The following is a 16,318-nucleotide window of genomic DNA, read 5'->3' on the forward strand; positions in this document are numbered from 1 at the left end:
AAAAGGGCATAAAACAAAGAAACCATTTTTTAAAATTGAGCATTGAAAGTAAAACATTTAACAATATTACACATTTTTATGAGTGAGGCCATTTAGATCCCCAAAACCTTTAATGGGATTTTTTTAAAACCTGTCATTGCTTAAAAAATAATCATGAATTAAAAGCAATATTGTTACAAATTATCAACCTATTAAATGTTCCAACTGGTCCATATCAAATATTCCACTTTGTTTTTTGGGGGACTTTTTTTTTGCATTTTTGTCACCATAAACAGAGTTTTCTTTGACAAAAATGGCATAAAACATTTTTTTTTTTACTTTCTATAAACGGACAGATCCAAAGTTGAAGTAGATATTTAGGTGTTGAAAATTAAAAAATAAACAAATAACATAAGATTTACTTTGAAAACTTTTATGACTTTTGGGTCCTCGGCACCTTCAACGTTAACCCAACTTGAGGTTTTAACCATTGGGGTTTTAACCCCAATGGTTAAAAAAAAATCTATATATTTTATTTGTTTTGAAAAGTAAAAATATCAAAATGGCCCCCGCATTCTTTGTTTTTTAGTGTGTGGCCCTCTGTGGAAAAAGTTTGGACACCCCTGGCTTAACTGTTACACATCGACTTAATAAACTCAACATGGAAATTGGTTTAAGTTGTTGCGGACGTTATCTCAGCTCATTTTATTCATCTATTTTGATGATATGGTAATTATATAAATACAGTGTGTTGTACAAATGATCAAGTTCCTAGTAGGTAATCAAATCAGGGGGGTTGCGAGAAAATTTCTGTCCCTCACAGGGGTCATCACAGAAAATAATAGAGAAGCACTGCCTTATGTAATAGAAAAATGTGTGCATTTTTTTAGTTAGGATGAATTGTGGGGAGGTTTCCATGACAACAGATGTAAGTGCCATGCTAAAAACACTCACTGATGCATAACACTTTAAATGGCTCTGATTTGCAAGAAGTGTCAATGAGGACATTTGATGAACGTTACCTGTATAAAGAAATGAGCTCCGTTCTGCAGAAAAGCGTCGTTCCTGATCGGCACGACAACACGGGCCGCACGTTCACCAGAGAAGACGACACTCACAGCCCTGCTCGTATTCAGAACCTGGTCTAGCGCCAGCGCAGGGTCTACTGGACCGGCGGGAATGTAGAGAGCTGTGAGACTCATTGACACTTGGCCCAGCGTGCCGCCTTCCCGCAGGAAGTGGAGTGACAGGAAACGGCCTTCGGGCTGGCTTTGGATGCTTTGCTCTCTTCCTGAGTCGAAGCCGAAGACCCCGTAGACGTCATCACTGTCCTGGATGTAAAACACCACCTGGAGAAAGAGTGGGGAAGATCTATAAAATGTGTCTTTTTGGCTAAAGATCCAAAATATTTAAAAACTTGAAAGCAGCTCGCTCAAATACACTATATTGCCAAAAGTATTTTGTCGGCTTTATTATAAGAAAATGGAAGAGTTTGGGAACAACAGCAACTCAGCCACCAAGTGGTAGGCCACGTAAACTGACAGAGAGGGGTCAGCGGATGCTGAAGCGCATAGTGCAAAGACTTTCTGCACAGTCAGTTGCTACAGAGCTCCAAACTTTGTGTGAACTTCCAATTAGCCCACGTACAGTACGCAGAGAGATTCATGGAATGGGTTTCCATGGCCGAGCAGCTGCATCTAAGCCATACATCACCAAGTCCAATGCAAAGCGTGGGATGCAGTGGTGTAAAGCACGTCACCACTGGACTCTAGAGCAGTGGAGACGCGTTCTCTGGACTGATGAATCATGCTTTTCCATCTGGCAATCTGATGGACCAGTCTGGGTTTGGAGGTTGCCAGGAGAACGCTACATTTTGGACTGCATTGTGCAGAGTGTGACATTTGGTGGAGGAGGAATTATGGTGTGGGGTTGTTTTTCAGGAGATGGGCTTGGCCACTTAGTTCCAGTGAAAGGAACTTTGAATGCTCCAGGATATGAATGGGATGGCACTTCAAGTTCATATGTGAGTCAAGGCAGGTGGCCAAATACTTTTGGCAATATAATGTATAAGATAAAAAGACTAGAAACTGGTGAAATTATCTGTCCATGCAGCTAGTTCATTTTACTTGATAAGACGTCCTAAATAAAAATGTGCATATCTAGAAAAAGGCAGGACTTTTAAGATAAGATTGTGTTTTATTCTGAAAACAAGCATAATCCTTAAATTAAGCATCATTGGGATGTTGCAGAACCTTTTAACAAGATGTTCTATGTGTGTGTGTGTGTGGGGGGGGGGGGGGGGGGGCAAAATATCTTGTTTGAATAGTTACCTTAGACTTAGACAAACTTTATTGATCTACAAGGGAAATAGTTCCACACAGTAGCTCAGTTACAAAGGATGGAAAGGGTACGGAAGGAAAGGATAAGGCAGGTATAAAGTAGACAAAAAATTTACCATAGTAGCAATATAAAATATAAAATATATGTAATATTTACATATTATATATACAGTAGGGTTGTACGGTATTAGTATCGTACCGCGAAAGTAATGAATCATATTCGGTTCTATACCGCCTTTAAAAAGTACCGGTCCCCTACATCGTGTCATGTAGCACGGGCATGTTCACCAATTTTGGCTTAATAGATAAAGGTGCTGTTATAACACTGAAACACCCTCAGGAAGAAGTGATCTAAGACATGGCTGGCTAGCTAGCGGCCAATCCGCGGTAAATTGGAATCATGTTAATGGACGTGTTGACGTTAGTCTATCGAAGACAAAGTCAAAACAAGACTTCACTATGCACGATCATGAACCATTATAACGATCATCTTGTCTTTGAACACTCTACGCACAAGTGCATGAAAGGCATACTTAGTCAACAGCCATACATGTCACACTAAGGGTGGCTGTATGAACAACGCTAACACTATCATAAACATGTGCCATATTGTGAAACCACACTGAACAACAATGACAAACACATTTTGGGAGAATATTTGCACCGCAACACAACATAAACACTACAGAACAAATTCCCAGAATTCCCTATAGCACCAACTTTTCCGGGACACTACAATATAAACAAACGCCATTGGTGGATCTACACTTAACATCCACTGTGATGATACCAGTACAGTAGCATATCTAGTCGATACTACTATGATTACATCAATATTTTTTAGCATCACACAATCTTCTTTCGTTTTTTTTTTAATTTATATTATGTTTTTAAACTCAGGAAATATGTTCCTGGACACATGAGGACTTTGAATATGACCAATGTATGATCCTGTAACTACTTGGTATCGGATTGATACCCAAATTTGTGGTATCATCCAAAACTAATGTAAAGTATCAAACAACAAAAGAATAAGTGATTATTGCTTTTTAACAGAAGTGTAGATATAAAATGTTAAAAGACAAAATAAGCAGATATTAACAGTAAATGAACAAGTAGATTAATAATTAATTTTCTACCACTTGTCAACATTATTAATAATGTTGACAAAATAATAGAATGATAAATGACACAATATGTTACTACATATGTCAGCAGACTAAGTAGGAGTCTTTGTTTGTTTACTTACAACTAAAAGACAAGTTGTCTAGTATGTTCACTATTTTATTTAAGGTCAAACTTACAATAAGAAACATATGTTTAATGTACCCTAAGATTTTTTTGTTGAAATAAACCCAATAATGCAATTTTTTTGTGGTCCCCTTTATTTAGAAAAGTACCGACATAATTTTAGTACTGGTCCAAAAATATTGGTATGGGAAAACACTAATTCAACATTAACATTGTGTGCATCATTTATCTATAAAATTGTTGTAAGTACACCTTTCCATAACGTATCCTTTTTAACATTAAAGAAAACAAATAATTAAATATAGATCAACAAATCATCAAAAAAATACTTTTAACATTATTTTTGCGTCTATGACAGAAAATATTTATTGCCTGAAATAAAATAAAAAATGCATATCTTTCTTTAAACAAAAAAAAAATTACAGACTTGGACCATATAATACTGGAATTTTTTAAAATAAAATCAATAGATAAAAATACAATGAACATTAACTGAGGATATATTAAATAAAAAAATAAAAAAATTTAATCACAATGGAGTAAGGAGTAAGTTTTGAAGTACACAGATTTTGGAAGCGCAGTACTGTATGATACTACATGATACTGATAAAGCATGTTTACTAGGAACTAGTTTATCACCTAAACCTGCCTTCAGGTTTACTCACTACTAAAAGACAAGATGTCTAGTATGTTCACTATTTTATTTAAGGACACACTTGCAATAAGAAACATATGTTTAATGTACCCTAAGATTATTTGTTAAAATTAAGCCAATAATGACATTTTTTGTACTCCCCTTTATTTAGAAAAGTACCGAAATATTGGTATCGGGACAACACTAATATACAGTATATACTATATACTGATATATTATATTATATTTTATTTTTATATAATGTATACAATATATAACAAATCCCAATTACCATGTACAATATTACAGTATATGTAACAGCTGCAGCATAATAAAAGGGCAGCATAAAATAGAGTAGATCCAGCAGAAAATATACATTATAAAAAAAGACAGGTAGCTAACGGCGTGGGGCAGTTGGGATAGTGGCCGTGCTAGCAACCTGAGAGTTCCTGGTTCGATCCCCACCTTCTACCAACCTCGTCACGTCCGTTGTATCCTTGAGCAAGACACTTCACCCTTGCTCCTGATGGGTCGTGGTTAGGGCCTTGCATGGCAGTTCCCGCCATCAGTGTGTGAATGTGTGTGTGAATGGGTGAATGTGGAAATAGTGTCAAAGCGCTTTGAGTACCTTGAAGGTAGAAAAGCGCTATACAGGTATAACCCGATTAACATAGAAGCGGTCAAGTAATAGACAGATATCATCTATTGCTGTATGGCGATCTTTACAATTTTTAAACGAGAATATAATTATTCATGCTAGAATTAGGATTAAGATGTAAAGTCAATGACTAAAAATAGGTATATAGCTCTTAAGACTAGGGACATTTCCAAAAATGCAATTTCAAATCTTGGCAAATGGCAAATAAATTGAGCGTCCCTGGTTCTACAATGTAATGCTGGTTCCAAGTGAGCAGGCCAGGTGAGGGTGAGAGAGGAAAGGAAGCCTGGAAGTAGTAAACCAGATCCCTGAGCTAACTTTAGACTTTCACCCTCTTTAATTAACTCGAACTGAAGTCATGAATGTCTTAACGAGGCCCCCAGTTCTGTCCCGGAAACCCACACTTCGCCTGGTATGTACACGAGAGCTGGTTCATGGCTCTGTGCGATAGACCTTATGTTTGGATTCTTTTAGTAAGCCCTGGGTCTTGGGCGGTAAGTTCTGCACTCTATGCACAGGCGGTAACCCAATTTTGAGGTTGGGATGTGTATTAAAAGGGGAACTGCACTTTTTGGGGGGAATTTTGCCTATGATTTGTCAAGGTCATCATAGGGCAGGGGTCGCCGACCCATTGATCGCGATCAACCAGTCCATCCTTGGGACCTTTCCGGTCGATCGCAATAAAATTAGAAAAATAAATATGACATCAGTGACACTACGGAGCCAGAAGATTTGGCATCCAAAAAAATAATTGACATTGTAGAAAAAGTTGTATTGCCACCGAAACAAGTTTTGGCAACAATATTTTTGGTTTGCTGTTTTCGATGCCAATATTCATATTTTTGTACACTTTTATTGTCTTTGTGTGGTTCAAAGGTTTTTATGATCGCTTCTCTTTTTTTACGTTTTCGTTTCTTTCTTTTTTTTTACGAATCGCTTCTTTTTTTTACGGTATAAAAATAATGGCGGTGTTTTAGCGAGAGTTGCGGGCGCCTGTGGGCGGGGCCTATAGCAAGTTTAACCAGAAGCAGTTTTTAAAACACCGTAGAAGAAGAAAGGAGGACCGATGGCGCCTAAATCAAGTGTAAAAGTTATGATATGTTCGTGTTAACCTAGACTGGGGGTCGGCAACGCGCGGCTTTCGAGCCACAACCGGCTCGTTACCGCCGCCCTAGTGGCTCCCTGGAGCTTTTTCAGAAATGTATGAAAATGGAAAAAGATGAGGGAAAAAAATATATGTTTTGTTTTAATTTGGTTTCTGTAGGAGGACAAACATGACACAAACCTTCCTAATTGTTAGAAACCCCACTGTTTACATGATACTTGTATAATGTATTTGGCGCGAGCCATTTTGTCCTAATTTCGGAAGTCCTTGAACGCACCGTAGTTTGTAAACATGTACAACTTTCCTTGATGCTGCCACAGAGAGACGTGTTTTATGCCACTCCTTCTTTGTCTCTATTTGTCCATCAAACGTTTTATGCGGTGCGTGAATCCACAAAGGTGAGCTTTGTTGATGTTATTGACTTGTGTGGAGTGCTAATCAGGTATATTTGGTCCACTGCATGACTGCAAGCTCATCGATGCTAACATGCTATTTATGCTAGCTGTATGTACAAAATGCATCCTTATGCCTCGTATTTTAGGTATATTTGAGGGCATTTTATTCGTAGTTTCCAGGAGTTATCGTTATCGCACCTTCTGAAAAGCCTCTGTTTTAGTAATGCTTTCCAATGTTGTAAAAATGTGTAGAATAAATATTACATTTCAACATTTCTGTCAACGAAGATTTGCATGAGCCTGCGACACATAGTCATTTGATAGTAGTCTAATATAGCTAATATAGACACTTACATCATGTGTTGCTTTCATTATAACACTTATATAAGGCTTCACATTTTTTGTGGCTCCAGACAGATTTTTTTTTAAATTTTTGGTCCAATATGGCTCTTTCAACATTTTGGGTTGCCGACCCCTGACCTAGACATACTTTGAGGATGTAGTATAAGCGGTACAGAAGTTATGTATTTAGGGCAGCACGGTGGAAAGGGGTTAGGGCATCTGCCTCACAATACGAAGGTCTGGGGTTCAATCCTGCGCTGGGGATCTTTCTGTGTGGAGTTTGCATGTTCTGACTGCGTGGGTTCCCTCCGGGTACTCCGGCTTCCTCCCACCTCCAAAGACATGCACCTGGGGACAGGCTAATTGGCAACACTAAAATTGGCCCTAGTGTGTGAATGTGAGTGTGAATGTTGTCTGTCTATCTGTGTTGGCCCTGCAATGAGGTGGCCACTTGTCCAGGGTGTACCCCGCCTTCCGCCCGAATGCAGCTGAGATAGGCTCCAGCGACCCCCCGCGACCCCAAAAGGGACAAGCGGTAGAAAATGGATGGATGGATGGAAGTTATGTATTTTTAAATGATCCATGTTTGTCTTGATATAGCCTTGATATTTGGCGAAACTCCACAAGGAACAACGCTTTGTTACATTTCCACGCGGAGAGAAAAGAGAGATATTAAAATGTAAGTGTAGCTGTACTTATTCATTTCAAACATTTAACAGCAGACATGTAAAGCTTGGTGTGACGCAAGTAACCAATTTGTGTTAAAATACAAAACTTTGACTATCGTAATAATGAGCGACCTCCGGCAATAACAGTATCTGTAAAGTATTGTTTCATGTTTTGTTTGCACACAGCTAGCCACACGCGTATGCTGTCTGTCATTATACATGCATGGCATACTGTGTGTATCATGATTAATGTAAAGTGTCTGTCTGTTTAGTCCAGCTGGGCAGGGACATTTTTCCGGTTTATTTGGGTAAGTAAGCACTCCATTTATGTCGAAATCAAAATCCATCCTCAGTATATTCAACTTCAAAAATACAACGTTGTGAATTCTCATTGTTCAAAAATAGTCGTCTTTGTTGTTTGTTACCGACTCTGCCATCATTAGAAGACGCCTTTGTTTCTGGACGTAGGAACACGCAGTTGCTGCCAGAAGTTGGAAGTGCGCTGCTATGGAAACGGAAATAAATGCGCAGAGGAATTAAGTCTGGCGATGATTAAAATGACCAAAATAGGATAAATGTTGTACATATTACATATTTTTACTACATTATTATATTGTGTTCCTCTCTCTCATAATGATTGTGTATGATGGGCAAAATTTCCTAAAAAAAGTGCAGTTCCCCTTTAATGTCCATAAAAACAATTCCTTTTATCTACGACGAGTACAAACACCCTTCACTTCCTGTTTACAGCGTTGATTCTGGGAGATGTATTTCATTTACAGATCCGGCCAGCGCTAAAACGTCAGAAAAAAAACTATACTCACCAAATTTTCCTTAGATACCATCACATGTCACGGTATTGAAAGGACTTTAAAATACCCTGGTATTTATAATACCGTTACAACCTTACCGTTTTCAAGCCGCAGGATTCAAAGTGTAGAAAAAAGAAAAGCGGTTTATAGTCCGGAATTAACAGAAAGTTCGTAAATTGAGGTTCCACTGTAAGCACAATTTTATAGTTTGCACACACTATTTAGCGCGTGTTATTTGGGCTCTGATCTGCCACATTAATGAGAAACCTGTCACGGCCCGGGCGCATTCATCCGTGCGCTCTGCTGAGCGCACTTCTAAGCACGTGCGTGCCACTCCGGCTGCAGCAGGCGGCTGCATTCAATCATCAATCAGTCAGCACTTAACACACCTGTCGCAGATGAGCTCCCTGGGCTTCTTAAGCCAGAGCAGACCTGCGTTCCGGGCCAGAACATAGTTTCCTGTTCTGTACAGTAAGCTAACTCGTGTCAAGCTCTATGCTCTCTCTCTCTGTGTTGTTGCCCCATCGTGCTCATTGTGTCCTGTGTCGTGTCGTTCCAGCAGCATTCCTCCGTCCCCTGATTGCGAGATGTGTGTCTCGTCTCCCCGTATTCCCTCTGGTTCCCTGGATGCCCCTTTTGGATCTGGACCTCTCGCCTGGACACGGACCTTTGACGCATCTCTCCTGCCCTTGACCTCACGCCTGCCCACGGACCTCCGAGCTTGCCTTGCCCCTTAAGGACGTCCGCACCTCGCTCAACAACACTACCGGTAACACTCAACAGCTAATACCTACACATAGTCGCACACCACACACATTTGGATTAGTTTCACTCGCCATACTTTTGTTAATATATAATAAATATAGAGCTAAAACGACACCCTGCATTCTGTGCAGTCTTCTTCTCCCTGTACCGTAACAAAACCCACAGAGCAAAATGACTAAGCCTTTAAAAATGTGCAAAAACAAAGGAAAACAACAGCACAACAGCTGAGTGCTATATGTTAATGAGGAGGCCCATGTCACGGCCCAGACGCACACTAGTGCGCAATCATCTGGGAGCCGCGCTGAGCGCACCTCCAAGCGCTTACGCGCGCGTCACTTAAGCTGCTGCAGGCAACTGCGTTCCATCTTCAATCAACACACCCGGCACTGATGAGAGGGACGGCTACTTAAACAACCGCCACCAGAGATCCTTTGCCAGAACGTAGCAATCTGTACATCGTACCGTAAGCTCGTCTCCAGCTTCCTAGTTGCCTTTTTGATCCTGATCTCTGTGTTTTGTTCCCTGCGCTAATTGTCGTGTCCTCCCTCACCCCGCAGCTCCCTGTGTGCGTCCCCGAGTCACGCTGTGTGTCGTGCGCTCCTGGATCTTCCCTGTCTTCCTCGTGCTTCCTGGTTCTCGACTCCTCGCTTGCCCCCGGACTACGACGACTCTCTCCTGCCTCCCGACCACGCTTCCGCCCCTGGACAAACCCTGCCTGCCTTGCCCTTGTCTGACAGCACCGCTCCTCTCAACACGCACCTCCAACACTTACGGTAAAACCCTCCAGTTAAATTCTACACATAGTCTGACACCCATTTCCTGTTTGGTTACATACACATCTGATATATACATATATTGATATATATATATAATATAATATATAATATGTAATATAATATCATAATATATTATACAATATAATATATTATGTAAATTATATATATATATATAATAATATATATATATAGAAATATAGAATTTTCCTTTTGAATAAATACGCCCCAGGCTAAACGCTCTCCCAGCCTCAGTGCCGTCTCCTTCTACCCGGTACCATCACAGCCCACTAAGCATGAACATGTATCAAAAGGTGTCTCTCTACTGACCTCCATAGGTTCGTCAACCTCAGCATCTCCAGTCACAGTATTTGGCAGCAGCCTTAGCACGAAAGCATCCGCCTCCTCAGGTAGATCGTCCCCCACAATATTTATTGGAATCACAGCGGTCAACTGTCCGGCAGCAAAGCGTACCACCCCTGCCTCAGGCGTCAAGTCGTCAGATACCGGCGAAAGTTCCTTTGTGTTCCGACTGATCGACCAGTTGGCAGACACGTCGCCATAGCTACCGCCATTCCTCACAATAACAATGCCCTCAAATCTGCAGGAACAACAAAAGACAATGAGGTTTTTTTTTTCCATGCATATTTTTTCATCACATTGTTTTCTACCTTTGTGTCAGGTCTTCGTCGATCCTGATTGGCTGAATGATCGCACTGCTGCTGATTGACAGGACGCCGTGCGGCTTGTCGTTAGGCTCAATGGTGACAAGCACGGAGTTGGGTGACATCAGCACAGCGTCTCCTTTGACGCTCTCCTCCAGCAAGACCACTTGGAAGGACTCCGCTATTTCTGGCACTTGGTCATCAGTGATGTTGAACAGTAGGTGGGTCTTGTAGACAAATGGAGGGAAGGTGACTCTTCTGATTGGCTGCAAGTCCAGGAAGTCCTCACCGAGCCTGGCGCTGAACAGTCCTTTGCCGCTCACTATCATGTAATCCACGGAGACCTGGAGAGTGGAGTGCAGATGTTTTGTATACATTTGTCCTAACCCAGCAGACACAAGACGTTGATACAACGTTGATTATACGTACATGCCCTTCAAAACGGACTTTGAAACAACGTTGCAAAATAGTTGTATTTGTAAATTGAGACAACGCTGGTGTCTAACATTGGATCCACATTGTTGAAAAGACCAAAATTCAATGGTCAAAATCAACCTCACAACTTGACGTTGATTAAATGTTGTCAAAAAGCATGTTGTTTCAACGTTGTATTTGTGTTGTAGAATATAGGTTGGGAAATGACCAAAATTCAATGGTCAAATCAACGTTAGAATCCAACATTGATTAAACGTCGTCAAAAAGCATGTTGTTTCAACCTTGTATTTGTGTTGTACAATTGGTTGGGAAATGACTAAAATTCAATGTTTAAATCAATGTTAGCACCCAACATTGATTAAATGTTGTCAAAAAGCATGTTGTTTCAACCTTGTATTTGTGTTGTACAATTTGTTGGGAAATGACTAAAATTCAATGGTTAAATCAATGTTAGCACCCAACATTGATTAAATGTTGTCAAAAAGCATGTTGTTTCAACGTTGTATTTGTGTTGTGTAGTATTAGTTTGGAAATGACTCAAATTCAAAGGTCAAATCAACGTCACAACCTGACATTGATTAAACGTTGTCAAAAAGCATGTTTCAACGTTGTATTTGTGTTGTAGAATATTTGTTAGAAAATGGCCAAAATTCAATGGTCAAATAAACGTTGGAACCCAACATTGATTAAACGTTGTCAAAAAGTATGTTGTTTCTCCATTATAGGTAGGTAGGTATGTCTTTATTGTCATTGCACAAGTACAACGAAACTTTGTTTTCAGCACAAACCCGTTCAAGATCAGACAAACAAACAGTGTACATGTACAGGGTTACAGAACAGGAACGCTGATGGGTCGCCACAAGGCGCCCCGTAAAAGATGGGGAAAAAGGTAAACGCTGGGGAAAGATGAGTAAAAAAATACAATCTAGACTGGGGTCCTAAAGGGGCCCAGTCTGGAGTGGGGAAAAAAAAACCTCCACAGCAAAGCACATATACATATTACAACGTACATCTCGAGATATCTAGCAACAGAGGGGAGGAAGTGGGGGGCCATGATGGCAGGATGCAGCTCTCAGGCGCCGCCCATCCGTTCATCACCCTTATGGAAATTGCGTCAAGGGCGTTGGGATTGGGGGTGGGGGTATGTGTGTGTGGCGTATATTTTTTGTGGATGCATGTGTGTGTGTAAGCCTGCAGTGTGTCTCTGTTCCGCGGCCTGGATGTTGTGCAGCCGATAGTCAGTCCAAAGTCAACAACAACAGGTGTGTGTCCATCAGAGACAAGAAGGGAGTTTTTTGTGTCTTCGGGAGAGTCTCGAAGCCAGGGAAACAATCCAAGTTAGAATATTTTGTTTGGGAGTGAAAATAAAAAGTAAACAAACTGTGATCCGAGCAGCGGATCCTAACAGCCGAGGTGCAGGTACTGGTGTGGGAACCAGCCGAGGTGCAGGTACTGGTGTGGGATCCAGCCGAGGTGCAGGTACTGGAACCTGTGGTGGAGCTGGTGCTAGCCTTAGCCTTGGCGCTAGCTTAGGTGCAGGTGGCCTAGCTGGCGGTTGCGGCTTAGCAGGCCAAAAAACCGGTGGTGGCGGCCGGGCAGATGGTTGCGGTTTAGCACGCAGACGGACTGGTGGCCGAGCAGGAGGTTGCGGCTTAGCCCGCCGAAGGACAGGTGGTGGTGGCCGGGCAGGAGGTTGCGGCTTAGCTGAGCGCTGTTGTGCCACCCAACTAGCACAGCTCCCAGCACTAGCCCCCCCCCTCAAGAAGCGGATACCAGACGCGCTCCTTGTGGTTTGGAACCGTCTTCAAGGGTGGGTGGAGGGAGGTCAGGAGGGGGGTATACTCCTCCCCTTTAAAATGTCCAAAATGTTTATTCTCACCCCCCACTTGAGATTGGGTGGGAGCACAAGGGGAAAAAATCTGTGCTGTGGGCGGAGTAAAAGTCACTGGGGGCGGAACCAAAGTTACTGTAGGTAAAGCTTGAAACTCAGAAAGTGACTGGGACTGACTAGCTTTACATTTAACAAAAATGTCCTGATAATGTTTTATCTTGGCATTAACGTCATTTAGAAGTGGCTGACAGAAAGAAGCTGAGGGTGGGAAAAAAAAATCCTGATCTATGACGTCATCAAAAGTGGGCGGAGTTACCTCATCAGGGGGCGCCAATGGAATGACGTCATTGTCGTTGCTGTCCAGGTGACTGACAGCCCAGTCGGAGAATTGTTTGGCGAAATGGTCGATAGGGTTGCCAAACATCTGAGGAGGGGAATGTTGGGCTGAATGTAGCTTGCTGTGTACCGGTGGAGGAGTTTGAGGGAGTGGCGCGTCTTGGCAGCAAAGTGAAGACCTTTTGGGCGGCTTCCGTCTTCGCTGACGCGTCCGGTACTGCGGAGGTGTGGCAATGTCCTCGGGCCAAACGGAGTGGATTGGGACCAGCTTTCCGTTAGGACCCCATAACAGGTCCTCGCGCTCCGAGGGGGAATAGCGAAGAGTCTCCGCCTCCATCGCTCGCAACACCATCCACGTACCTTCGTCCATCTCCTCCATCGTGCTCGCTGCGGGAGAACCTTTTCTTGCTGGCTTGCTACTGTAACAACCTGGTCGCATCGTGGTGCGAGGTTGTTCTCCCAGGAATGCAGACGGCTTCGGACACAGCGTGCAGGTAGGAAAATTATTTATTTAAGCAAATAAATCATAGCAGGGAAAAAACAAAGACGTGTACAGCACAAAAGACAAAAACAAAGGGACTAGCATGGGAGCTAGCAAGCAAAAATAATATAGCATGAAAGCTAGCAGGAATCGAAGAAGTCGTTAGCTGTTGCATAAAAGCAAATTAGCAAGCCAGGCCGAGTGAGGCCCGGGCAAAGACTAAATAGCCCTCTGATTAGCGCTCGGGCAACAGGTGCGCTTCCCGAACGCTAACCAGAGGCAGGTGAGCACAATCTGCCGTCATGGCAACAGAAACAAAAACAAGGTGCTGAAAACACACGTGACACTAAAAAGTAAACAAACTGTGATCCGAGCAGCGGATCATAACACACAGTGCTTTATTTTTCCACATTTTGTTATGTTACAACCTTATTCCAAAATGGTGTCAATTCAGTTTTGTCCTCAAAATTCTTCAATCAATACCTCATAATAACAATGTGAAATTTGTTTTCAAATCTATTTTCAAACGTTTGTAGATTAAAAATCATATTTAATGCCAACATTTTTCTTTGATTGCACTATTTTAAATTTTTTGCAGTCTCCTTTATTTTGAAAAGTGTCGAAAAGTATTGAAATACATTTTGGTACCGGTACCAAAATATTGGTGTTGGGACAGCCCTAACACATTTACATACTGTACATATATACAATATGGACCTACATTCTATTTATACACTGTCATCTTTATCAATGATTATATTACAGAACTTCTCTGAAAATAACTTAATAAATATGTCCATTTTATCTCAAATACTAACAACATTTTTTTATTTCTATTTTCTGTGTCAGGGCTGTTGTCCAGGACTTTCTATTAGGTTGTGCGGCCTCTTTCCAAGTCCTCGTTATCTGTTTATTTGCAGTGATTCTAAAAATGTTAAAAAGATGTATATGTGCTGGTTTCACTTTGTGCTTTATATGTATGCATATTTTCTGTTTGCACATTCCATTTAAAGGATAACAGTGATTTCATCTTTTTTTTTTTACCTCTTCCCAAAAAGATAACAACGCTGGGCGGATAAACAGCAGACGTGTAGAAGTGCATCCAGAAAGTATTGTCCCCACATTTTGTTATGTTACAGCCATATTTCAAAATAATAATTATTATTATTAAATTAAAAAAAAAATTTTCCTCAAAAGTCTACACACAATACCCCATTATGAGAATGTGATTTGTTTTATTTAATTTTGCACATTTTTTAAATGAAAAAAACACATGTTCATAAGAATTAAGACCCTTCGCAGTCTTTTTGAACACGATGCCATAAGCTTGGCACACCTATCTTTGGGCAGTTCCGCCCATTCCTCTTTGCAGCATCTCAGGTTGGATGGCAAGTGTTGGTTTTCTTTCGGGATGTCTCTGTAAACTGCTGCATTTATCTTTCCCTCTATCATGACTCGTCTCCCAGTTCCTACCGCCGAAAACCATCCCCACAGTATGATGCTGCCACCACCACCATGCTTCACTGTATGGTATTGACCTGGTGATGAGCGGTGCCTGGTTTCCTCTAAACATGATGCCTGGCATTCATGCCAAAGAGTTCAATCTTTGTTTCATCAGACCAGAGAATTTTGTTCCGGTGCATTTTGGCAAACTTTAAAAAAAAAAAAAAAAGGCTTCCGTCTGGCCACTCTGCCATACATGCCTGATTGGTGGTTTGCTTCTGGAAGGTCCTCCTCTCTCCGCAGAGGACTGCTGTAGCTCTGACAGAGTGACCATCAGGTTCTTGGTCACCTTCCGGACTAGACTAAGATGAATGCAGCAATGTACAGACACATCCTGGAGGAAAACCAACGCTTCCCATCCAACCTGATGGGAGTTTGAGAGGTGCTGCGTAGAGCAATGTTTTTCAACCTTTTTTGAGGCAAATCACATTGTTTCATTGCAAAAATCCAGAGGCACACTACCAGCAGAAAACATTTAAAAAAATGAAAACTCAGTAGCTGACATTGACAGTAAAAAGTCGTTCTTGCGATTGTTGTATATGAATTTAAACCATGACCAAGCATGCATCACTGTAGCTCTTGTCTCAAAGTAGGTGTGCTGTCACAACCTGTCACATCACCCGTGATTTCTTTGGAGTTTTTTGCTGTTTTCTTGTGTGTAGTGTTTTAGTTCTTGTCTTGCGCTCTTATCTTGGTGTTGATTCTCATGTCATGTACGGATGTACTTTGTGGACGCCGTCTGCTCCACACGCTGTAAGTCTTTGCTGTCGTCCAGCATTCTGTTTTTGTTTACTTTGCAGCCAGTTCAGTTTTAGCTTCATTTTGCATAGCCATCCCTAAGCTTCAATGGCTTTTCTTAGCGGCACTCGCCATTTGTTTATTTTTGGTTTAAGCTTTAGATACCTTTTTACCTGCAAACCATCGTCGTCTTTCCCGACATCTACAAAGCAATTAGCTACTTGCTGCCACCTACTGATATGGAAGAGTATTACACGGTTACTCTGCCGAGCTCCAGACAGCACAGACACTCAACAACGGCACATTTGCGGATTATAATTACTGGTTTGCAAATTAGGTGAAATTACATAATCTCCCACGGCACACCAAACAATATCTCACGGTACACTAGTGTGCCGCGGCACAGTGGTTGAAAAACACTGGCATAGAGGAATGGGTGAAACTGCCTAAAGATAGGTGTACCAAGCTTGTGGCATCATATTCAAAAAGACTTGAGGCTGTAATTGTTGCCAAAGTATTGAGCAAAGACTGCAAATACATATACTATCTACATGCGATTAGTTTTTAATTTTTAATAAATTAGCAACATTTAAAAACAATATATTTTT

General features: G+C 41.4%; 1 protein-coding gene across 1 annotated transcript in view; it reads right to left on the reverse strand.

Moving 5' to 3' along the window:
• Positions 1-16,318, reverse strand: part of adgrv1 (adhesion G protein-coupled receptor V1) — a 472,167-nt gene that overhangs the window by 381,519 nt on the left and 74,330 nt on the right. Inside the window, exons 8-10 of the mRNA XM_062025438.1 lie at positions 10,393-10,730; positions 10,052-10,322; positions 1,002-1,328 (exon numbers count right to left, since the gene is read on the reverse strand). Of these exons, the coding sequence (XP_061881422.1) occupies positions 1,002-1,328; positions 10,052-10,322; positions 10,393-10,730 (936 nt within the window). The remainder of the gene's footprint in view (positions 1-1,001; positions 1,329-10,051; positions 10,323-10,392; positions 10,731-16,318) is intronic.

The sequence above is a fragment of the Entelurus aequoreus genome, linkage group LG17 (genome assembly GCF_033978785.1).
Source record: "Entelurus aequoreus isolate RoL-2023_Sb linkage group LG17, RoL_Eaeq_v1.1, whole genome shotgun sequence".
NCBI classification, from domain to species: Eukaryota; Metazoa; Chordata; class Actinopteri; order Syngnathiformes; family Syngnathidae; genus Entelurus; species Entelurus aequoreus.